Source organism: Vigna angularis, chromosome 1 (assembly GCF_016808095.1).
Source record: "Vigna angularis cultivar LongXiaoDou No.4 chromosome 1, ASM1680809v1, whole genome shotgun sequence".
In the NCBI taxonomy this organism is placed as follows: domain Eukaryota; kingdom Viridiplantae; phylum Streptophyta; class Magnoliopsida; order Fabales; family Fabaceae; genus Vigna; species Vigna angularis.
In genome coordinates this window covers 25,222,814-25,248,414 of record NC_068970.1, presented here as the reverse complement: position 1 = coordinate 25,248,414, position 25,601 = coordinate 25,222,814, and the positions used below count along the sequence as shown (strand labels likewise).

The following is a 25,601-nucleotide window of genomic DNA, read 5'->3' as shown; positions in this document are numbered from 1 at the left end:
ATTTATTTCCAATAAAAAAACATAATTACATTAATTAATTAATCGTTTGTATAAATTAAGTAAAAGAGATGTATAATTAAATAATCACACACTCCTACTCCAAATTTTATACACAACCATTACCATCTATTCCAAATTTTAAGAATTACTACATGTTTTTTCATAACAGCTTATGATTTCTTACAAAGTATTGTATTTAATATTGATACATCACAAATTCAAAATATTATTATTTAAAACTGATGCCCGTTCTTGAAATAGGATTATTATCCATTTCAGAATCTTGATATAGTTTATCATTATACTAAAATCATTTAAATTTTCAAATACCACACCGTCAATTTTATTCAAGAAGTGTATATTTTTGTTTTTAAAGTAAGTAAAACTTGGAGAAGCGGTGAATTTAATTGATTTTTTTGTAAATTTAAAATTTCTGAGAACTTTATATTGTAACCCGACACATACTTTAAAATGAATGGAGCATGTATGACCGTATTATATAATTGGCTGAACGTGGATGAGGTTAGTCCAGGGACGCTCAAATAAAGAAAAATCCCATATTTAATTTCTGGAAATTGCAAAATATTTAGCATTCTTTATGAGAAAAGATAAAATAAAACGACAAAACCATACTCAATTAGGTGTCAGACCATTCCCTTTGTATTGATATTCAGTGATACGGTTACACACCACATCTGCTCAAAAACAAAACCTTTTTTATTTTCAAAATATTACCCTTTTCAGTTCGCAACTCTCTCTCCCTCTCTGCGCTCGCTATGGACCGAACCATCACCTCCAGCGCAGAGCAGGATCCGACTCAGACGCACCCGACCCGCCACCACCTCGAGCCCCCATCCGGATTGACTCCTGAGGAGTTCGCCGACCTCATACCCTCTATCATGGAGCACCACACCTACTCCATGACCGCCCGCCAATGCTCCTCCCTCCTCGCCCAACGAATCCACGCGCCGCCGGAAGCTGTCTGGTCCGTCGTCCGCTGCTTTGACAACCCCCAGGCCTACAAGCACTTCATCAAGAGCTGCCATGTCAAGGAGGATTTCCAGCTCGTCGTGGGCTCCACTCGCGACGTCAACGTCATCTCCGGGTTACCGGCAGCCACCAGCACCGAGCGCCTCGACCTCCTCGACGACGAACGGCACGTCATCGGTTTCACCATCGTTGGCGGCGAGCACCGCCTCAGGAACTACCACTCCGTGACCTCCGTGCACGGCTTCGAGCGCGATGGCAAGATCTGGACTGTTGTTCTGGAATCTTACGTGGTGGATGTGCCAGAGGGGAACACCGAGGAGGACACGCGTCTCTTTGCTGACACCGTCGTGAAGCTCAACCTGCAGAAGCTCGCGTCTGTCACCGAAGGGATGAGCAGTGACGGTGAGGGTGACGATAACCGGAACGGTAAGTCATAGCTTGAGCCACCCAAACCCGAAGAAAAATGGGTTCAAATTTAAAAGAAAAAAATAAAGAAAATATATTTCATTGGGAACCTTTTTATTTTCTTTTTTGGCGAACCTATTATCTTCATTTCTATTTTTCACTGTTGAAATTACGAGTATAGCCTTTGTTCCTTTGGGATTGGAACCAGTTTAACGTGTGAAATAAAGTAGTGATGCCTTTAATTTGTAATGCTATCTTGGATGTTAATTTCGCTCCAATATCTACGGTTTGAGTTTGATTTCATTCTTGTCCTTTCTTGTCAATTCACTTCCTATTTTTGTTATTATTCCTTATCTTTATGGTACTTCATTAAATAGTTTATCTATTGGGATGGTCTTAATTACGTAATTAAATCGTTCATATGGTGCAGTGTGATTCTTAATTTTTTCTCTCTCAAGTGAAATCTCTATAATAAGAATCTTACCGAAAAGAAAAACTCACTAATACGAAGAATATAAGATGCTTCATAAGAGTTCTTTTGTTACTTTGAACATATTATTTTATTATAATTGATATCAAGTTATATGTTTTGAAACAGAGTGTAGCTTCTTGTATAAAAGAGAGCGGAGTTTGGTATCATTTCAATTTCCAAAGAGTTACTTATTTTTTACATACCTAAAACAATTAATAAAATTAAATGATTTTGTTTAAGTAAAGTATATAAACCTGCATTGAAGTACATTTTTCATTAAAATAAAAGACTAACATTATATGCAATAATATATTCAGCTCAAATTTTACCCTTTTCATTATAATACAAACAATTTATTTTGTTTTTTAATCCTTTTTTATGTTCAATTTAATTTAATATTTAAAAGTAACCAAATTAACTTATTTTACACAACCATTATTTTCGGTGTGTGTACTCCGTCTGTCTGGTTAATCAACAGACTGAGCGGTCTATCAACCAATAACTCAGTAATCGATCAACAGAAACCGTAATTAAGGAAATTAATGGACAATTAGTAAGAGCAATAAAAATCATTGATTAATGATTAATAAAATTCATTAATGAGCAATTAATGAGTCTATTTAATTAGAAGTCATTTACAGGTTTATAAATATAGGTTAAGATTAAGCTAAAAGATATTTTGTTTTTCATAACCCAATTTTATTAAGAAAAATTACTTGAGCATCAGAGTATTTTTTTTAGTAACTTTTAGGCTGATTGAATGACTCAAGAATATCTATAAATTATTTGGTTATTAAAGCTTGTATGGAACAGTTAAGCAAGGAGGTAGATTCTCGACTCCCTAAACCAAAACATAGTTTAAAAAAATTAAAACGAATAACTTTAACGGTTCAAAATGTCCAAATTTTTTTTAAAAAGTATAAAACAATATTTTCACTATATAAAACAAAAAACAAATGTATATTAAATTGTAGAGCCATTCCCTATGAAACAAAATATGTTAAATTTTGAAAGTATAAAGGAATATTTTCACTATATAAAACAAAAAACAAATGTATGTTAAATTGTAGAGTCATTCCCTATAAAACAAAAGTATGTTAAATTTTATGATGATAAATTTTGAAAGTATAAAGGAATATTTTCACTATATAAAACTAAAAACAAATTTATGTTAAATTGTAGAGTCATTCCCTATAAAAAAAATGTTAAATTTTATGATGATATATTTTCACACAAAATTTTCACACTTTTTGGATATTATTTTTCTTTATTTTTACTATTTTTCTTTTTAAAAATACAAAAAAATATTTTTTTTTATAATAATTTTACTTTTGTAATATGTATTAAAGAAATGTAAATATATATCATCTTACCATTACTCTTTTAATATTACATAGGTTAGAATTTTAAATATAAATACATTATTATAAATTGTTCATCATTTATAATTACACACTATTCAATTTATATTTGGAAAAGGCATACACAATGTACTAAGACTTTCATGTTAGAATATGCTTTTATATAGAACCAAAATTACAGCACAATCAAATATTAGTCTTTGTAAACCATTTTCCAATTCAAGATAAAAATAAAATGCAAAAAGATACTTCAATTTGTCATTAAAAACGATGAAGGTGGTGAGATTAGCAATGAGTACGTGATTTTCTAAATATAGAACATCTTAGATTCTTTCATAGGTTTATTTGTTGATGGAGATGAAAAGAAACGATGTCTCTAAATACGAGAATCATAACCTTTTATATAATTCTATCAGTTATATTTATAATTTTAATATACTTGACTCAACATCAAATTAAAAATAGGGTTAAATATGTTTTTAGTCCCTATACTATCAAGCGATTTTGGGTTTAGTCCCTCTTTCAAAGTAAGGTACATTTTAGTCCTCCTCCTTAAGGAAACTTTGATTTTAGTCCTCCAAAATTAACACCGTTAAAAACCAGCTGACGTGGCTAACGGTAGACTGACATGATTTTCTTTTCTTGCGCTGAGTCAGTGTTTCTCACCTTTTCTCCCTCTCTCTCCCTCATCTCTTCCTTCCATCTTCTACCAACCTCCCCACCCTCTGCAAAAAGGTCATTGGCGCTGTGCAACTTGGGGAGTTTGTGCAACTTGGGTGGTCTGCAGTGGAACAAACAAATTAGGCTGTTGAGGTTGCTGGGTGGAGTAGGAGCACCATAACCTCTTCCGTATCTAGGATCAAATGGTTGTTGATAGCTATCAGGATATTGAATTCCAGAAACACCATGCTGCACTTGAATGGGTACTGACTCTTAGATGATGAAACACATGGAATAATTTCAAATCATAGAAAGAGAGTACTTATTGCATCAAAAAAATGCCAAAGAACAAAAATTACCTGATAATAATTTCTATTATAATTGGAATTATCGGCACCGTAATAGGACCCACCATGTGCTTGAGTATTTTCAAAAGCAGCGATTTTGAACTCTGCAAGCAATTAACCATTTGAAAAGGAAACAAAAAAAAGTGAAGAAAATAGAAAAGAATAATGTTTGCATTATTTGCTATTCATTGAAAATCACAAACTTTGGTAGCTCCCACCAATTATCATGTTATGAGTTTCTATTATCTCTGCTAATCCAGAAGTAGGGCTTAATAATTTTGCGATTTCCAATCAATAGAAAAGAGTGGTTGCTAGAACTCCTCACAGTAGAACGATTTCAGCACTTCAAATTCCAACCAAAAAATTGACTAGCAGCAAGGACCAATAAGACTTACACTACAAAGAAGAGCAGAGGTTTCCTTCCAGAATTTCAGGGGCCTAGTGTTCACTAAGCTCATTTATTTGCAATAACTAATGCATCTGCCCATTTATTTGCAGAAATGCATTGCATAACTGCCCACTCAGTATATATGTTCAACTCTTCATCCAAATTTGTTGTGGGGAGGTGAATTTGGAGCTCGGTGGGAGGTGATACTGGTGGGGAGGTTGGTAGAAGATGGAAGGAAGAGATGAGGGAGAGAAAGGGAGGAAAGGTGAGAAACACTGACTCAGCGCAAGAAAAGAAAATCATGTCAGTCTACCGTTAGCCATGTCAGCTGGTTTTTAACGGTGTTAATTTTGGAGGACTAAAATCAAAGTTTCCTTAAGGAGGAGGACTAAAATGTACCTTACTTTGAAAGAGAGACTAAACCCAAAATCGTTTGATAGTATAGGGACTAAAAACATATTTAACCCTTAAAAATATTACTTATAGTATCTACACAATTAGTCTTTTTTGACATATATGTCTTTAGTCATAATTTTTATATTAGTTAAATTACTTTAATATTTATGGCTAATAAAATAATAATCCTAACACGTAATATATTTATGTGTATGATCCAAAATTAATAACATTGCATTGTATTTTTTTTTACCTCTTTTCCAATTAGAAAGAGAAAGAGAAGGTCATCTTAAGTATTGAATTGTTGTCTACTTAGACTTTATTATAAAACTTTGATTATAGCTTAATATAAGACTTTGATTAGTAGACACCAAATTTACTTCTTATCTTAATCATAAAAGATCATTTGTATTTACACAAAGTTTTCATCTCATGCATGCATATAGTTCATAGTTACATTATTTTGCTTCAATTGTAATTTTTGTATGTTTTCTTTTAACCACATGTTTCCTCTTAACTATTATAGTCATAACTTATGAAAATCATTATTTACTGTACGACTGTTTACTCTTGTATGTGAATCTATTTAGATCATTTAAAATAGTTAATACACAACATCTATTTACTCTTTGTGCAAATTGCTTTAAAATAGATAATAAAAATGGATTATAAAAAAGAGTAATAATTAAGAAACATTAAATACTCATATTAAAGTTTCAAACAAAACATTAAATGTACATTATTAGTCCAACAAGTTCACAAATAAAAATGAAGATAAGTTTGTTTTAGCTCATAAATGAATTTTGTCAATTTGTAAACTATACTTTTTGTTCTACTATATAAATTGTCTCGTTAATGATGTCATTAAAAAATGTCATATTTGACATTCATATGATGAAACTCCAAATCACAACGTGCAACAAAAGTCATTGTTCTAAAAGAGTTTTTTTTATGCTTTTTCTTTTGGGTATAACCCTTCGTCACAAGATGAGCCTCGTACCAATCTACATTACCTTTTGAAAAGCTTTGTTTTTCTTATAATCAAAGTCTATTAGATGATTTCAAACATATTTTCTACACTAATAATAATGATTTCCAAAAATATTTTTAAAACATTTAAAAATACATATTCATTTCATATTTTACGTACTTATTCATACAAAATAATAATTTTTCACTATTTGCAAAGTTGAAGACACATTATGTATAAATATTTTGGAATGTTAAGATTTATAACTCATATCTTAATATAAAAAGTTGGAAGTTGACAGAGATATAAACATTAAGTAAACCTTAAGCAAAGATTTTTCTTTAGTATAACGGAGGTACACAAATCATTGAAATTAAGACCATTCTTGTATTACATTAACTAATCATAATATTAACAGAATGACACCCAAAATAATTGAGAGGTTTATCTTAAGTCAAGAAGAAATAAACACAATCTAGGAGAGAATCTCTAAAATATTATCAAAATATTTTTAATAAAATATTAAAAAACATAACCTAGATTAGTTCTATTTAGAAACTTGTTTAAGTAAGGACATGCATCAATCTTCTTCTTTTTTTTATTTAAAGAAAAAAATTATATTTTTGTTGTATGTGAAGAAAAAATTTACTTGCATTGAATGGTGAACACATTGTTACACATTCAATAATTTAGTTGTACCATTTACTTGAAATTATTTTTTTCAATAATCTAGATCAAAATTAATATAATTACATAAAGTCCTTATTCTTTAAATATAACTATTTGTTATTGTCATGTGTCAACTCTTTTTAACTATATATATTTTGGAGTAGTACTTAAAATTAACTAATCATACTGCTTTTATTGGTTTTGATAAGTTTGTTATTGATTTCTTATGAGGGAAAACACAAGTAAAATACTATTATTCTCTCCAACAAATAAAAAGAAACTTCTATTTTTTTTAAAAAAATTATTCTTTATGCACATCCAAACAATATATTAAAAGGAGAGGTATGTGATGATTGTAGAATAAGCTAAAAATGGTAAAAAGGATAAAAGGAGAGGGCCATAACATGATAGTCCCTTCCCTACAGCTTCCTCCACCTAACCCAATTATTGTTGTGCTTTACCCTTATATGATAGGAAAATGATACTTGAACAACCATTTTTGACAACATTTAGACACGCGCACACGTGTCTAAATTTGAGTGGTTCAGTTAGAAAAATTAAATGAAAATGGACCACTCAAATTTAGACACGTGTGCGCGTGTCTAAATGTTGTCAAAAATGGTTGTTCAAGTGTCATTTTCCTATATGATATATGCCACCCTACTATCCAACACAACTTTCTGCTCATTCTCTTCTCATCATACCATTAAGGAACAAGAATCAGTTCAAAATAGTTCAAATTTTTTTCTCACTTTACATTTTTTTTAATTATTTTTTAAGTCTTTAAAATTTTTAAGTTGTTATCTTTTATTATTTTATACTTAAAAACCATCATTTTATTCGTTTTACATATATTTTCTAATTATTTAGTCTATACACTAATACAATAAAAGGAAACGATAACGGTTATTTTTGCTTATACGTAGTGATTTCGTAACCGAGACATATACAGGCGAGGCAAAAAGGTGTGTGTTTTTGTCTCGGTTCAAATCCAACCGAGGCAATAGAGGGGGTTTTTCTTTTTTTTTGGTGTTTTTTTTTTGTTTTCACATAACCAAAATCGAAACCCTAAAATCACTGACCCAAAACCCCAAATCACAGTGTCATTTTTTACGCTGCCGTCGCTGGATACTCAACCCTTCTCCCTCGTCGTCGTCACCGGAGGTCACTCGCGACGCGTCACCGGAGGTCACTCGCGATGCGTCGCCGTCGTCTTCTCTCACCACCGCAACGCCATTCGCACATAGGCTCGGTCAGAACTGAACCCGCGTTTTCTTCGAAGGAGGAAAGCTTTCGCGATCCCACCACCACGAGAACGCCCATTGAGACGCCGAAAAAATAAAACCCTCCTTGCGACACTTGAACTAGGAAGAAAGAAAAAGAGAAAAAGGGGAAGAAGAGAGTGGCGCTACCTCCTCTTACATCGCAAGCCAAAAGAGAAAGGGGAAAGGAGAAGGTCTACCCGCGCAACGAAGGACCTAGGAAGTCTACTGCGAGCCACCATCAAAGACGAGAACATGCCTGAGTCACGCTTCCGCAGTGTTGTTATTATCGCCGCCGTGAGGCCATTGTCTCTACTCGAGACGCAGAACGTTCTCGCCCCCAAGATTGGGTGGTCCGCGAGAAGAAAAGGAGGAGAAGTTGATTTCTCGTTAACTGGAACAAAGAAGAGAATGGCGAAGAGTTTCCCATTGTGCGGCCTTAAAGCATGGTTTTCTTAGTGAAATCTGATTAGGGCTACGGCCTCGGTTCTATAAAGAACTGATGCCTAAACCCTCTGAAAAAATATTCAACTATTTTATACTTTGATTCTTTAAACAACCGAGGTAATAGACATTTGCGATAATTACAAAAATGTCACTGTGTCAGTTTTAGGCATCAGTTCTTTTTGAACTGAGACATATACGTTTGTGATAATTAAAAAAATGTCATCACGCCAGTTTTAGGCATCAATTCTTTTTTAACCGAAACATATACGATTTCGATAATTATTAAAATGGCATCGCACCATTTTTTGCTTCGGTTACAACTAAATCGATATCAAATACGTAAGTTAAAATCTTTCTTTTAGTAGTGATACCATGGAAACTAACAAATATATATATATATATATATATATATATTTCATTGTATATCATTTCGAATTTCAATAGAAGAAAAAACTATTGTGAGTTCCTTAGCCATTGTGATCTCTGGATAATGGTTGGTAAGACCTTTTCATATTAAGATTATCTTTACAAATTTTTGAACTCATCATCTTACTCTTTTCACTTAATTACTTTCAACCTAATTAATTAATATATGCCACCGTATATGTAACTTATTATTAAGTCAAAATTTACATTTTATTGACTACAAAAGCTATAAACTTGCCATAGCCATTTGGATAAGAAAAATAATTAATTGAAAAAAAAAGTCTTACAGAAATAAAGAGTAAATTTCTCAACAGAGTGTATACAAATAAAGTGGAAAAAAGCGATCTTTGAAAAAAAGGAAACTGTTTTTATTTTTGAATGAGTAGAAAAGAAAGTGAAAAATAAAATGTTATATTTGAGTATAATGTAGTGGCAGTTTTTTTTAATGTTCTAAATGTACTTTATGGTAATCATATAAAATCGTTAATGTATATATTTTTTTAATGTTATTTTGGTTATGAAAATTTAGGTATAGTTGCAATGCATTTTTTATCTGCCTGTTGAAGATTCGTTCATGTAATTGTAGTTTATTCAAAGTCTTTTTAGTCTAAGTTGTTGATGTTAGTTTCAATAACTTTTTCTATTTTGGTGATATGACACATGCCTAATTAAAAAAAATTAAAATTGTCTTAATTAGTAATTTAGTTATTATATTTAAGTATATATATTTTTATTTAATTAAATTCTAATATTTTTAAATAGAGTTAATTAATGTTAATGATTTTTAAAAAGTATCGTATATCAAAATCTAAAAAATGTCATAGGTGAAATGTTTATAAGTTGCCACGTATCCAAATTTAGAAAGTACTACGTTTCCGATCAAAAAATATTTATAATTGTGCCTTGAGTGCTAAGAGCGATGGAGGAAATGTTTATACTTTTGGTAGAAATATGTAATTTTAGATTTTTCAATTTTTAAATAAATTGACCGTTTTAGCTTTAGTTTATCGAGAATGTTATATTTGGTATCTTAGCTATAAGTTTATATTTTTCATAATTTTTTCATAAGGTGATTTTTGTAAATTAGATTTTTGAAATAAATTTGATTATTTATATTGTATTTAAATATTTAAATATAAAGAGATATTTTTAGGATTTAGTGTATTTATATAAAAATTACAATTAATTATATTAATGAATAATTATATTTCTCAAATAACTGACAATTCTTTTGAATCATCATATTCTTCATTATTATTTTACTAAACAACTACTACTAAGTTATTTAAAAAAGAAAAATTAGAACTACATAAAATCATATTTCTAATTTTTAACTTTACATTAAGCTTCTTTTCAAATAATTTCCCACATAATCATATTATTATTTTATTGTATTTTTCTAACTTAGTACACCAAAACTTTTATTGAATAAATTATGTTAACTACATAAATATACATTTCTCAAATTTAATTTTACAAAAGCCAATCATAATATATAATTACAACATAATTACAATATACACATCTCTGCAACCCCTCTCATTTCATACTATTATCAAAATCTATACAACAATTGGAAAAATCATTCCACAGATTATTCAAATTATTGCAATCCAGTTTCAAATACTAAATGATGACAAGGAGTTATTTTAAGATAAGGTTTATTCAAGATGTTACTTTAGACTTTTCAACTTGTGTATTCCTAGATTTAGTTTCTAGAAATCATTGTTATAAGTGTACCAGACATCGTTGTAGGAAAAGTAGAAAATAAACTCCAATACAAATAAAATTAACTTTGTTATTTAATTAATTTTTTCAATAAGATGATTACCAAAACTACCAAAACTTCTATGGATATAATAAACCTAAAAGTGACTGAGGTAATCACATGTTATGAAATTCTTTTCTGTTTCAATTTTAATATTCCTGAGATTTTAATTTTAATTTAAACAGGGAATTTTTTTTTTGGTTTTGATACGTAATTTTGTGTTTCTTATTATTTCCACACGAGTACAGTCAATAATAGAAATGAGAGCATCCAGCTCCGGTAATATACGTGTCAAAATTATACTGCTCTGTCATCAGTCCAAGGATACCCACAAAAACAATACGTAACAAAAAGGAAAATGATACTTGAACAACCACTTTTGACAACATTTTGAGACGGGACAAGTGTCAAAATGGTAGTGGTCCACGTGGAAAAATAAATTGGAAATGAAATATGACGTGGAAAGGGAGTGGTCAGGGGTTTGAAGTTTGGTGTTTCAAATTTGAATTTCATTTTGGAACATTTGTAGAGAGAGAAGAGAAGGTTGAGAGAGAGAGTCTAACCTAGAGAGAGAGGCCGAGAGAGTTGGAGAAAGGGAGTTCGAGAGAGAGAGGTTCGACGGATTGCTTGCCGGAGTGCCGCCGGGCAACGTTGAAGGCCGTCGGAGCTCTTCAACCCCTCCAGCCGGTTCCGATTCACGGCCGTCGCAGCTCCGACGTTGGCCAACGAAACGAAGGCGGCATCGTCTTCCCTCCGACCCAGCGAACTAGGGGCGCGTTTTGAGTCTCGATTCGTCCCACCTGCTTCCCTCCCTGTGCCGGACCTTTGCATTCACCGCCGGAGTGCCGCCGGAGCATCACCGGAGTACCGCCGGAGCATCGCCGGAGTGTCGACTGTACGGTGGACGAAAAAGAGGGGTTTTCCGGGTTGTTAGTCCCACCACACATTTTTCTTCGTGTGTGTTCCAACCGGCACACTTTGTGTTCACTCAAGGTTCGTTTTTTTTATTTGAGTGGAATGAATGTATAATATATGTATGATGTTTTTTATGGATGATTTTGGTTATGTATGATACGTTGTTTGTAAGCTGTAAAAATATGACTTGTTGGATGGCGGTGGAATGTTGTTTATGTATGATGGAGGTGGTTTGTTAATAGTATTTGTTGGATAAATTAAATGTGTGGTGATTGATACTATGGACATGAGAACATAAACATTCTTCCTTTGACAATACTGAAAATGTGTCTCCGAAGTGGGAAAATTTATGGAATAGAGGACCTCCAAAAGTAATGTAATTTCACTTTTTGTGCTTTACCCGTAATCTAGATATTTGATAAGTTATTAGATGAAATAAATGTGGTGGGATGACTTGGGATTTTAGAAGGTCCTTTGATATAATTAATGATACTGTTTGTGTGGTTTTCCATTTCATGTTTATCCTTTATAAATTGACATATAATTGAAGTGTAATGGATTTTGTTGTGTTAATGATTTTTATAAATGTTGTTTGGTTAATCTTACATTATTTTTGTAATTTTGTTGGATTGGCAGTCATGGACCTAGTTGGCCTTGCTGTGAAAAAACTTCAACCCAAGTACCCACTTAATTCGGCTTTGGTACCAGTTATGTTGCTGAACCATGAGTCTTACAAAATGTATTTTTATGTGACACGAATTTGTTAATAAAATGTTAAGAAATTGTTCCTAAATTACTTAGAAGTAGATCAAATGAGGGAAAATAAACAAGTCACCCCAAAATGAGAGTGGTGGACTTAGTTGGCCTTGCTGTGAAAAAATTTCAACCCAAGTACCCACTTAATTCGCCTTTGGTACCAGTTATGTTCCTGAACCATCTTACAAAATGTATTTTTATGTGGCACGAATTTGTTAATAAAATGTTAAGAAATTGTTCCCGAATTACTTAGAAGTAGATCAAATGAGGGAAAATAAACAAGCCACCCTAAAATTAGTGTGGTGGACGTAGTTGGCCTTGATGTGCAAAAACTTCAACCCAGGTACCCACTTAATTCGCCTTTGGTACCAGTTATGTTCCTGAACCATGAGTCTTATAAAATGTATTTTTATGTGGCACGAATTTGTTAATAAAATCTTAAAAAATTGTTCCCAAATTACTTAGAAGTAGATGAAATGAGGGAAAATAAACAAGTCACCCCAAAATTAGTGTGGTGGATGTAGTTGGCCTTGATGTGCAAAAACTTCAACCCAGGTACCCACTTAATTTGCATTTGGTACCAATTCTGTTCTTGTACCATAAGTCTTACAAAATGTATTTTTATGTGGCACGAATGATATAAATTAATAAATTACTATTATTTTTTTGTTCTCTTTTTGCTTGTGTTTTAACAAATGCTCACAATGTTTGTTATCATTTCCAATTTGTTCTTTTACTTGATTGTGTATACAATTTTTGCCATTGTTGTTTTAGTCACAAAATGATGAAAAGTTAAAGGAGTTTTCATTTGGTGCAGATTATGTTGTTTCTAGTCTTCAGTTTTTCATTTAATGTACCCCGACCACCACGTCAAAAAGTTTGACACATTTTGAACTCATTTATTATAAAAGAAATAGGTGTTCAAACGGTTGAACACATTTAGTGCTTGATTGAACAGATTCAAATACCAATTGAATGGACACGTCTCACGGTGCAGTGTTGAGACTTTTCGTCAAACCTCTTCATTGTGTATATATTTGTCATGTAGGCGTGGCTAAATGGAAAGAGCCAAACATCTGGGTTTTGCATTTTGAAATAATGGTTGCGTCAACCTTCGCTCAAACATCAAGAATCTTGTGGAAATTTGGATCCATCCACTTATCTCATTTGGTAAGCATGTTCTTCTTAATTAATTTACTTTCATGAAAGTTACCTTATACTTGGTTAGAATTGCTTCAGGACATTGGGTACGTTGATAGGCACTTTGTTGCGACATTTCAAAATGAATTAGGTCCGACGTGGTCGTTGGTGGACAATAATGGTCACACACATGTGGTCACTTATAACATGGATACCATCAATCCTAGAATAACTAATGGCTGGGGTCAAATGAGAAACATATACCCTCAAAGGTTGAATGATTCCCACATAAGCTTTGAGTACGTGGGTAATAATAATTTTCATATCACCATATATTTTGGTGCTTGCTCCCAAAACAATAGGGAATCTTTCATTTATGATTCTACCATTTATCCTGATACGTCATTGTTTGCGGTGAAGTTGACAAAATCACAATCACAGGGAAGTCATTTGGTACGTGGTCAATACAATTTTTTTTGACAAATACTTTTCATAAATTCCACAATGTCAATTACTTGATATTAGTTACTACACAGGACATGCACACTGCATTTGGGAATTTTATCAAAAGCAAACGCTTCACGGAGGTTATGCTCCTTGGACACAAGGATGGCATCATGTGTAGAGTTTTGGTTTCTGAGACTCGCAATTCAACAAAGTTTGGCAAAGGATGGAAGGAATTTTGCATGGAATATGGGTTGAAGGAGGGAGACGTCCTGGTGTTTGAGGTTCACAATCTTCAAAATGACATTATAGTTGACGTTTATATTAATGGATGTCCCTGTACTCTTATACATCCAATTTCACTCTAAAGCATAATCTACATTATCAATTTATGTTAATGTCTTTCAATATTTATGTTGTAATGAAAATCCAATTATAACTTCTTTGTGTGAATCACGTTGGTCTTCATACAATTGTTCTATTTCACCTTGCTTCTATTTTTCTTAACTTCATTTCGTATGCTGAAATAAAATAAATAAATTTATTAAAACCATTAAAAAAAACATAGTTTGTAACAATCATCATTAACATTTTCCAATTGCTTTATAATAGTAATAAACAATCAAAAACAATAATTTATGTGTTACATGAATTAAAATATTGTAACAAATAAAATGTTTATTACTAAATTTTCTTTTTAGCTTTTGGACATCAAAACAGATGCTCTAACTCAAATATTGTCTTCAAAATATTAAATATAATTTTTGTACATAACTAGGACTTTAGTTAAAATAATTGGGTACTTATGTTGTCAGTTTTGCACACAAGGGTTTGTCAACTTCTAAATACATCTTTCAACCTCACAAAAATTAGTTCCATGTTCTAATAACATTTTGTTAAGGCATCGAGGGATTTCCATCACGGTAAATTACACCTTAAGTCACCAAATAATGAACACAACCAACAAATCTAACTTTTAAATAAAATGTGATTTAACAATGCAAATAGATGGGTACTTATGTTATCTGTTATACCCACTACGGTACACTTACTTCGACATCAAGGTTTTCAACTACTCTTGTGATTTTCAAAAAATCAATGGTAAATCATAATGACAAAACACACAGCATGTAAATTTTGTGAACGAAGAACTATTGTACGTTCCACTTACGTATGGGATCGAAGTTCACTTAATTGGGTACTTCCTTTATAACTTATGCACACCAGGGTACATTACCTTTTTCATAAACGTAATATGAGTTCTACATCGACGTAATTCATTTGTAATGTTCAGTTTGAACAACAATGCTGTATGACCAACAATATATTTCAATTTAATGCCTTTGTTATCATTTGCGGTCTAACAAAAACAAGAACCAATTCCAAAATGTTATTTCTTTCAACAACCATGCCAAAAACTCCAAAAACATGCCTCAAATTTGTCATCCTTACCTTACAAACTTCATTTCAAATAAGTATATTTCATGTTCAGACCACTTCACTTCAACTCCCTGGTTCTATCATAAACAATTACAGACACTAAAAGTCAAATCATGACAATTCAAAAAGGATTCCAATGTTTTCAAAATTCAACTAAGTTTTTCAACAAAATACCAAACATCATAAAATTATCTAACACTTAAATTCCTATTGTAATACAAATTACAGAAGTACTCATTGTTTTCTTCTACCATCTGCAGTATAAGGACTTTTTTTTACGACACTCTTAAGCCGTATTCGGGGTTGCGCTTTCATACGATCATACATTGTGTTTTTTTGCCTTTCAAAAACGCCTTCAAACACCGAGGTTTGCTGCTCATGTTGAACCGGTGTACTTTGACAACGATCTTCACTTCCCCACAACGGTTCTTCCACAAAATCTTTACCCTTATCTTCATTTTTTGCTTCAACCAACTTTCTTAAATCATCAATACTACTTTGCATGTCCGCAATAACCCGTGTTTGTTCTTCTACAACAGAAACTAATTTTTCCTTATCTGCTCTATTTTGCTTCTTAAATGGAACACTAAATTTCTCACAAGCGTCTTTCACCATACCATAACAAACCTCCTCTTTGGACACACCAACATCAATAACAACCTGCAATGTCAATAACAAATTTTTTTTCATACAAACACAAATCATAAAATACTTTGTACCAACACATTCGTCTAATCAACAACTACTCAGTGATCCCTTTGCCAAAGCAGTTTTGATAAACTTATCCCCAATATTGATATCAATCCAGTTCAACAACCTTGAGAATTTTGTTACCCGGGTACTATAAATGGACTTTGATGTCACAAAATGGTGACAAAACCACACCTGCAAATTTTGTAATCCATCAACAATGACATTACAAATGATGAAAACAATAACAAATCATTGTCTTTGATTAACAATTACATAACAAACATGTACCTGCAAGAGGTAAGCACATCCTTGAACATGAATATGGCTTTTGCTTGTTTCATTTTTCATTGTTGTTGAAGCACTACACACACTTTCAACAAAGTACTGAAAGACTAAACTGCCCCAATTGTACTTACCCACACACCCCAACTCCCAAACAAGGTCAAATATAATTGGAAATACTACTCCACTTCGATTAGGAAGCAAGAACTCTGATATCCCTACCAATATATACAAACTGCAAAAATGTTCTATTGGAAAATTTTCATGTTCCTCTAACAAAAACTCATATACCATGCTCACATCTACTTTTCCCTCAGGGAAGTACTCCTTACAAACACTACGATGCCCAACTTTATTTAAATCTATCACTTCACCAACAACAGGCAACCCTAACGACAAACACACATCAAATTTAGTAAACTCAATAACTTTGTCACCAAAATAAAACCCACTCATGTTATCTACCCATTGACCACATACTTAGATAACAAATTCCTACCTATCTTAATACAACCTGGCAAGTATAACAACCAACAAAACACACTCTTCTCAATGTAACCCTTCTGCTCAGAAGTCAACCGTTTGTTCAAATGACCTATCATCTTGGTCTTGTAGTAGTGTCTGAACACTAACTGCATACGAAGTCATGCTTACTATTTAAAAACATTCCAACAATAAATGTATGCAAATCAAATACAATCCTACGTACCTTCTTCCTTGTATCACGTCCTTTACTTTGTTCACCAAGTTCCTCTATCACACTACACCAACACAAAAAGTGAAATTACATTACTTTTGGAGGTCCTCTATTCCATAAATGTTCCCACTTCAGAGACACATTTTCAGTATCGTCGAAGGAAGAATGTTTATGTTCTCATGTTCATAGTATCAATCACCACACATTTAATTTATCCAACAAATACTATTAACAAACCACCTCCATCATACATAAACAACATTCCACCGTCATCCAACAAGTCATATTTTTACAGCTTACAAACAACGTATCATACATAACCAAAATCATCCATAAAAACCATCATACATATATTATACATTCATTCCACTCAAATAAAAAAAACGAACCTTGAGTGAACACAAAGTGTGCCGTTTGGAACACACACGAAGAAAAATGTGTGGGTGGGACTAACAACCCGGAAAACCCCTCTTTTTCGTCCACCGTACAGTCGACACTCCGGCGGCACTCCGACGGTGAATGCAAAGGTCCGGCACAGGGAGGGAAGCAGGTGGGACGAATCGAGACTCAGAACGCGCCCCTAGTTCGCTGGGTCGGAGGGAAGACGATGCCGCCTTCGTTTCGTTGGCCAACGTCGGAGCTGCGGCGACCGTGAATCGGAACCGGTTGAAGGGGTTGAAGAGCTCCGACAACCTTCAATGTTGTCCGGCGGCACTCCGGCAAGCAATCCGTCAGACCTCTCTCTCTCGAACTCCCTTTCTCCAACTCTCTCGGCCTCTCTCTCTAGGTTAGACTCTCTCTCTCTCAACCTTCTCTTCTCTCTCTACAAATGTTCCAAAATGAAATTCAAATTTGAAACGCCAAACTTCAAACCCCTGACCACTCCCTTTCCACGTCATATTTCATTTCCAATTTATTTTTCCACGTGGACCACTACCATTTTGACACCTGTTCCGTGTCAAAATGTTGTCAAAAGTGGTTGTTCAAGTATCATTTTCCTAACAGAAAATCCCGTCCTTTGGCATCCGAATAATTTTACTGAAATATCCTCCCATTCTTTCAAATTGTTTATCTTTTAAAGCAAAGCATATATCTTAAATAATTAAATATTAAGTAAAGTTAGTAGTTACAGTGAATAATTAAATATTAGATAAAGTACTATTGCATTGAAATTTTATTTATGCAATAATTAATATTTGTTTTTTAGTATTAAATATTTAAAAATAAACTAAGATAATTAATTATGTTATTAATTCAAAGTATTTCTTAATTATACGAAATGATTTTGGTTAATTATGTTATTGGTTCAAAGTAAATAGATACAGTGTTTATTAAATACGCAATGAAACATCTTATTGCTATTGAAAATAGTATTACAACTTCGAACATTGTCTCCAATCTTATCAAGTAATGAAAACAATAATGATGATTTGGATTGGGAAAGTCAATTTAGAATGAAAATGAAGAAAAAAAAAGGAAATGAACAAAGGAATGGGTATGATAGATACTCGAAAGATGGTGTTGAAGACGGTAATTTTGAATTTGACCTTTTGACATGGTGGATGATGAGCGCAAATATTATGATCTTCCTTCATGGTTAGAGATATATTGGACATTCATATGTCCATTACGTCATCTAAGTTTGTTTTTAGTAAAAGAGGGATGTACTTTATCTCTTTCATAGTTTTTAAGTCTCACAATAGTGAAATTTTAATTTCTACCCAAAATTGGCTCAAAATAATAGTTCATGTGTTAAAGATTTTCTTTTTCCTTTTCCATTTGTTTCCAATATGAATACAAATTAATATTTTATTTGCTAATGTTTAAATTTAGAGTAATTGATTTGACACTAAATAATCATATTATAAAGACTACTATTTGTAGGGACTTAAAATATTATTTTTAAATTTTGTATATATGTATTCATGAATGTATGAGTGTCTATATACGGGTGTGTGCATGTATGTGTGAAATCAATACATGTTAAATCGATATTTTAGCTTAAATTGTCAAAAGTTTTAAGAGAAGTATGAACCTTTTTATTAGATGATTCTCCTTTTGTTCTTATTTGGTTCATGAAATAGTATGTATTCTTCATTCTATAACATCGTTCATGTGATAGTTGTTTTTATCTATGTGAAGAATCATTAACCATAAAAAAAAATATATTTGATATTCATTTAAGAAATTAAATTAGAGATATCAAAATAAGTTAAAACTCGTTAGTCAATTTAGCTCATAACTAGTTCGGGATATGTTAGGGTTGAAAAAATTTAGTTTTTTAGTGTGAATTAAACTGAATTTGGATCAAAGGTGAGTTTATCATTTTTTTTCATAAGTTTTTTTATTATAAATATTTAATATTTCTAATTATGCAAATTGACAATTTAATATTTTTAAAGACTAAAATGTTGTTTGATAATAATTAAATAATTTTGATATTTAATTTATCTATTTGTTAAATTACGTAGGTTGACATTGTAAACTTATAACTTTGATGAAATATGTAAACATTTTGATTGTACTATTATAATAAAAATAAGTTGAGTTATACACTTTGATTGAACTACAATAAATACGTAAAATAAATTGGAAAAACAAGACATATCCTAAGGGAGTGAATTCACCTAATTCATCAATCCATAGTGAGTTAAACTGTATTACAAAATTTATTATTTATTAAAAAGTAATTTAAATTGACGTAACTTATTTTTAATTTAACTTGTAATAAACCAATTCATATGAATTGAATTGACCCACTTTAACACTCTTCGATGTAATCCATAATATTCAATTGAAATATTGTGATTCATGCATTTATTAAAGTATTCTTTCTATCCATTTATAGGATTCAATTACATTGTTGAATTGTTATTCCATATGATGGCCAAGGTTAAGAGAGACAAGAAAAACAATTTCATAACCACTGGTGATTTGTCCATATGAGTTAAACAAATTTTTTTCTTCAACGGATGTCGACATCCGTTGAAAAAAAGAAGTGGGAGTGTAGAATGTTTTAAAATAGGTTTAATGTCTCTGTAGGTCCTTATTTTGGTCCGGAATCTCAATTAAATTTCCTTTCTTTTTGGCGTCTCAATTAGATCATTGTTTTTGTAAAATTGGAACAATTAGAGGCTTGTCGTCAAATTCAACAAACGGCAGTTTAATTGTGCGTTACGTGGCATGGGCAGTGTTTTCACTTATAACACTGGAATTAAAAAAGAATTTTGTATTAAAAAATATGAAAGCACATATGTTAAATGAGCTTTTGGGAAAAGACACAGGGGGAAACTTATTACGATTCCCACTTCAATCATCCGTGTTCCCCTTCTCCTTCTCATACACCACCAGAACAGAACATGAATAGAAATGATAGAGTCTAAACCTCAAACCACGCCTTCAGCTCCACCAACCGCTCCAAGACGGCGTCGAAAACCTCCGCCGCAAAGTCGCAATCAGGGTCGGAACGGGAATCGTCAAAGTTGGAGGAGGAGACGAATTTGCGGAGGACCAGGGCGACACCCTCGGCGAAGAGAGTCTGGAGGAAGGTTCTAGAAGGTTCCCAATAGGAGAGGGAGTCCTTGAAGTCGGTGAGTCGGAAGCTGAGGGGGATGGTTGAGGTGGTTTTGTCTTTGCTGAGGCATTTGGCGATGTAGTCTTCAAAGTGACCGAGGTGCCAGGTTCGGGAGCCGATTTTGATGTCCATGACGGAGGGTTTGGTGTAGGGGGCGATGAGGTCCTAGAGGAGAAGGTGGGTGTGGGAGCTGGAGCCGTCGAAGGCAGGGACGACGGCAGTGCCGTGGAATGCCAAGAAGAAGGGGCGGATGGAGGGTGGGACAGCTAGGGAGGTGTAGAAGGAGAGCTCGGCAGAGCCCCTGTCATGTTCCTGCAGTGGCGTGTAGAACTTTCCAGAATCGTCCACCAGCGGACCCAGAACGTCGTTCTTTGCCATGTGACCCGCCACCTGGTGCTCCCGCACCTTCAGCATTTTCATAATTCTGAAACGAAGAAGAGAGGTATGAGGAAGAAAACACCCACCACAATACAACAAATCAACAAAACCAATTATACTGTCTGGGGAAGTAGAAAAAGGTTGGAGGAGGAGAAGTAGAAACATTGATCAGTTTGGTCTGCCTGGGGAAGAAACAAAATTGGATTGACGTGTGGAGGGGTTCGTGTTTAAATGGAGCAAGATGTGAGAGAAGTACTGGGAATAGGTTTGGCTTTTGGAGAGAAAAAGAAATTTAATTAAAAAGAATGAGAGTTGGAGAGAGGTGCAGGGCCGTAAGTGTACTAGAATGCTAAAATTCTTTGTTGAGAAGAGAAATAGGAAATGGTTATCTAGTATTGGGTGGGCCCCATGTGTAAGATAAAGTAATGTAGGTTTTAGAAGGGTAGGGTACTAGGTTGCAGTAGAAAAAGGTTGGAATAATAATATTTTATAGCTTTCATATTTTTTAATACAAAATTTCTTTTTAATTCAACGTGTGATTAGCAAAAACACTCTCCGTGCCACGTAATGTACAATTAAACGGTCGTTTGTTGAATTTGACGGCAGGTCTCTAATTGTTCTAATTTTACAAAAACAAGTATCCAATTAAGACGTAAAAAAGAAAGGGGACTTAACTGAGATTCCGGACCAAAATAAGGACCTAAAGAGACATTAAACCTTTAAAATATAAATGTTAGTTTTGGATCTTTTTAAAATGTGGTGGTGTAGGACACAATCTGGAAATAATGTAGGGAGTAACCCTCTTATCTTATAATTGAACTTCTTAATTTACTCAAGGCCCATAAATAAGGCCCAATATGTATCACTATATTAATGTTAGGAACATTTGAGCTTTTTTTCTACAGTTTTTCATATTACATTCATATCATTTGTCTTCTTCTCTTTACCTTTTTCAAATTTTGTAGTTTTTCTCTAAATTCGTGCAATCTTCGTCTTGCATAATTGATCATGCATTATGCTACGGAAGCTTGAATCTCTACGATAATTTATTCTCTATAGTTCCGTGATTAATTAAAAGATGAAGTATCGATCCATTTGACTTCGTGCTTTAATCGGTAAAATTCAAATCTTATAATTGAACTAGATTTAGGAAACGTCTTTAATTAAACTTAATTCAATCAAAACTCGCCAAATTATACATTGTAAGAAATTTGCCTAGATTGATCAATGCTTAATTAGTCAGTTTCGAATCAATTAAAGAATGATAGTCGATCATTTAATCTAAGTGGATAATTGGTCTATTCTAATTTAATTTAATTGTTTACCTCTCTTATTTTTATTTCATACTAATTTTATTTTTATTATGTTCTAATTGGAAGCAAATTCCCCACGCTTCTGTTTGACAATTCTAAAGGCTGGCTACACAGACATTTGGGAATTAAACTACCTTAATCTAATAATGTTTTAAACTCTGTTTTGTTTAATTTATAACCTATTTGTGAAACAAGCATGAAGAGATTGTAAAATCTTCACAGAATCACAGAATTCATCTTATCTTTTTCCATGCAACTTCATCCATCACGTCATTCTGCACTTCAATTCTCATTGACCAAGCATCATTTCCTTTTTATGCTCCCCTCAAATTAAAGTTTTTGGTCATAAAATGCAGAATAAAGCAAGGTGCAAATACAAAAACTGCATCTTTTCTCAGAATCAAAATGTCAAACTATTTCAATGCCAAACTTTTGTTTTCGATTTATTACATACCATCTTTCAGCTTACAAAAACACTTGCAAATTGCCTTGCTTTCCACACAATAAAGAACGCATGTGTAAGGTAAGAATAATCATTTTGCTCAAGATGACGGAGTAGTAATTTATCGCCAGCCAACGAAATCTTCCAGAACAACCATTAACAAAATTACTTGACATAAGAAATGAAAAATAATGCCGAAGAAGCACTTGGAAACAAGTGTAAGTAAGATCAGTACTTAAAAATATGTTCCACGGAAAAGATACCATGAAATTTTAACATGCAATCCATTATATTACAAAAGAACATGACCTAACCTACACAACAAATATTGTCTGTAAACCTACTTCCTTTCATGTTACACCCCATTTTTCCATCATACGGCTCCTGTCCAACAATCCAATTGTGTTCCTGATCTTCAATAGAATGTCTAATGTTTAAAACTTGTAAAAGAAAAAGGATTGCAGCCCTTATGGTCATCAGCAAAAGAAGAAAAAGAAACAAGTGAAAGGAAAATGAAGAACAATGAGCAGCCAAAAACTACACCTTACAATCTTACAACTTGCCCATGCCGATGAAAAAAGGTTTGTTTTTTTTTAGAATAAAGATCAGTTCAGTTAGAAGAGAGCGGCATCTCCAATGAAACAAGAGGCTAAAAATGAGAAGGCTATTTATTGATCTCACCACCTTGGACTTGTGATGGGGAAAAACCCTGAAGGAGACAAAGGAAATATCCCAGGAGAAAGGGGAGGCTGCTGCCCGGGGCCAAAAATCCCTGACTGCCCAAAGGGCGAGAAAGGAAAATTGGGAGTAAAAGGAGATGGAAACTGAATGCCAGGGGACAGTAATGGAGGATAAGCAGATTGAGGAGACAGGAAATTCATGTAGCCATTTGGTGAAGGCAAGGGAAACTGTGATGTTGGAGAAGGTAAAATAGGAGGTCCATTTGTTTGTGGGGAAGGAACACCGTGATGATGATGATGAGGAGGAGGAGGAAGAGGGTTCAAACCATTGACAGGCACAACAGTAGCATTTAATAATCTTGGAGAAGGGAACATAGGATTATTAGAAAGCAAAGCAGAAGAAGGTCGAAGAGGTTGAACTTGGGTTCCCTTTGAACCTGGATCTGTTAAAGAATGTTCAAGGTATCTGACGTATGCAGAGATTGGAGATTCGGCTGCATTAGGTTGTGGAAAAGGGTTAGGTGATGGTTGTCTAAAGTGAGCAGGTCTTGGTGCCAAGTAGTTGTTACTGTAGGAAGCAGGCAATGGAGGCCTCACATAAGGTAAAGGAGGAGGCCTAATCTTCTGCAACCTCATGCTTTGAGGTTTTGGGGAATTGCTCTGAGGAGGTTTTGATGGAGGATCCTGAGAGGGAGACCCTGTAAGTTGCTGAACAATATCTCTGAACTCGTTCTTGCTTATGTTGTAAACGTGAGGCTGAGGTTGTTGTTGTTGCTGTCTAGCCCCGTTAACGTTGTTGTTGTTGCCATAATTGGGCTGATGTAAAGGACTCTTTCTAATGTTTTTTCCCGTTTTGTTCACTCCCAAACTGTCATTATGCCTGTTTTTTGAGTTATCCATTTCGCTATAAATAAAGACAAACTCAAGTTCAGAAACTCTTGCGAGGACAACCTGGAACTTGAGAACTAAAAACAGAAACACCAATCAGAAAATCAAGCTCAAAGTCAAACCGAACCGTGATCGTTATCGATCATAGGCATAACACCCCAAATGAACCCCAGAGAGAACAGAGAACGTACCCTTTTGGGAAGATTGACAAAGCCAAAGAGGATCCTCTCAGCGGATCGAGAGAAGAGGGATTTCAGAGCGATGGAGAAAAGAGTTGAAAAAAGATCGGAACTTGTCGTGAGGGTGTAATAGTAATGATGAGACTTTGAAGAATGGGAAGCCTATAAGAAATAAGAAGACGGAGAAGGACACAAAATGTTATTTTATTTGATAGGAGTTTCGTGATGAGTCATCGGTAGAATATGGAATTGACATCGAATGGTTTTTTCGGCCATGAAAAAAAAAACTATTAGGGAACCAGATTAATGTGAAAATATGTCATTAAGGTGAATTAATTAAGAATAAAAGTGATAATGACCATTTCCCTGTTTGAGAAGTGCAAAAATTCAATAGAGAGAGTTATTGATGTGTTAATTAGTAGTAGTAGTGAGATGAGAAGTCTTAGATTCCATTGGATATGTTGGTCATGTTTACATTCATTGGCACTGAAGTCAAGTTATCACAGTGGATTAAGATGTGTATAGAATATAGACATAGATTAATAATTAAGATAAAAAAGGATGCAATTTGAGTAACAAAATGTTATAGGAACGAATAGTCAATGTCTTTTAAGACGTTATATAACGTGCCCTACTATTCTAGAATTTTTGTTTTGATGTAATTGGGAATAAACTTATTTTTGTTAGTATTATGTCAATTTAATATTTGCATTTAGATTGTATATGTAATACTTAATTTTTTTTGTCCGAGGAACATCTACACTCTGTATCTCTTTATATTCATTTCTATTTTAAATTATAATATTTTCGTCCACTTTCTATTTTAAGTTTGAACTGTATTATTTAAAATGTGTATTATATATACAAAAATTAATTATTAGTTATATACATCCAATCAATACTGAAATTCGTTACATAACGGATGAATTCACTTGATATAAACAATTTATTTAAACATGGTATATTGATACTTAATTTTTATCTATCATAATTATCTTGAGGTGACCAGACAAATAAAATTGTTACACTGATGATTGTTTAAAAGAAAGGGGAAAAAATAGCATTTAAATCCTATAAAAGTGAACTTTATAATATATTAGTTAATTAGTTAAAGTTGAGGTTTGAAAATGAAAACAGTAACGTGTGAACTGGGAACTAGGGTAGGCAAGAAAGACTGGGTCAGACCGCGGAATCAACGCTGGTTTTGGCGTCGGTTCAA

At 33.2% G+C, this 25,601-nt stretch overlaps 2 protein-coding genes, 1 long non-coding RNA gene and 1 pseudogene across 4 annotated transcripts; 1 reads left to right on the top strand and 3 right to left on the bottom strand.

The window, feature by feature from the left end:
- Positions 1 to 653: 653 nt before the first annotated feature.
- Positions 654 to 1,698, top strand: LOC108334751 (abscisic acid receptor PYR1). The gene has a single exon (XM_017570693.2). The coding sequence runs from the start codon at positions 777 to 779 to the stop codon at positions 1,425 to 1,427; it is 651 nt and encodes a 216-aa protein (XP_017426182.1). The 5' UTR covers positions 654 to 776; the 3' UTR covers positions 1,428 to 1,698.
- Positions 1,699 to 3,719: 2,021 nt separating this feature from the next.
- On the bottom strand, positions 3,720 to 4,785 carry LOC108341812 (uncharacterized). The gene is made up of 3 exons (XR_001833315.2): positions 4,631 to 4,785; positions 4,248 to 4,339; positions 3,720 to 4,137 (listed from the first exon to the last, which is right to left on the bottom strand). It is a non-coding gene; the product is annotated as an uncharacterized LOC108341812 (long non-coding RNA).
- A 15,399-nt stretch (positions 4,786 to 20,184) lies between these two features.
- On the bottom strand, positions 20,185 to 20,922 carry LOC108328136 (inositol polyphosphate multikinase beta-like; annotated as a pseudogene).
- Positions 20,923 to 22,601: 1,679 nt separating this feature from the next.
- Positions 22,602 to 24,549, bottom strand: LOC108336605 (protein HAIKU1). 2 transcript variants are annotated; one of them, XM_017573079.2, is made up of 2 exons: positions 24,395 to 24,549; positions 22,602 to 24,280 (listed from the first exon to the last, which is right to left on the bottom strand). In XM_017573079.2, the coding sequence occupies exon 2, from the start codon at positions 24,213 to 24,215 to the stop codon at positions 23,313 to 23,315; it is 903 nt and encodes a 300-aa protein (XP_017428568.1). In that variant the 5' UTR covers positions 24,216 to 24,280; positions 24,395 to 24,549; the 3' UTR covers positions 22,602 to 23,312. The 2 variants fall into 2 exon arrangements, with proteins under 2 accessions (XP_017428568.1, XP_017428575.1); XM_017573086.2 differs by having other exon boundaries at positions 22,602 to 24,219; positions 24,395 to 24,545.
- Between the last annotated feature and the right edge of the window lie 1,052 nt (positions 24,550 to 25,601).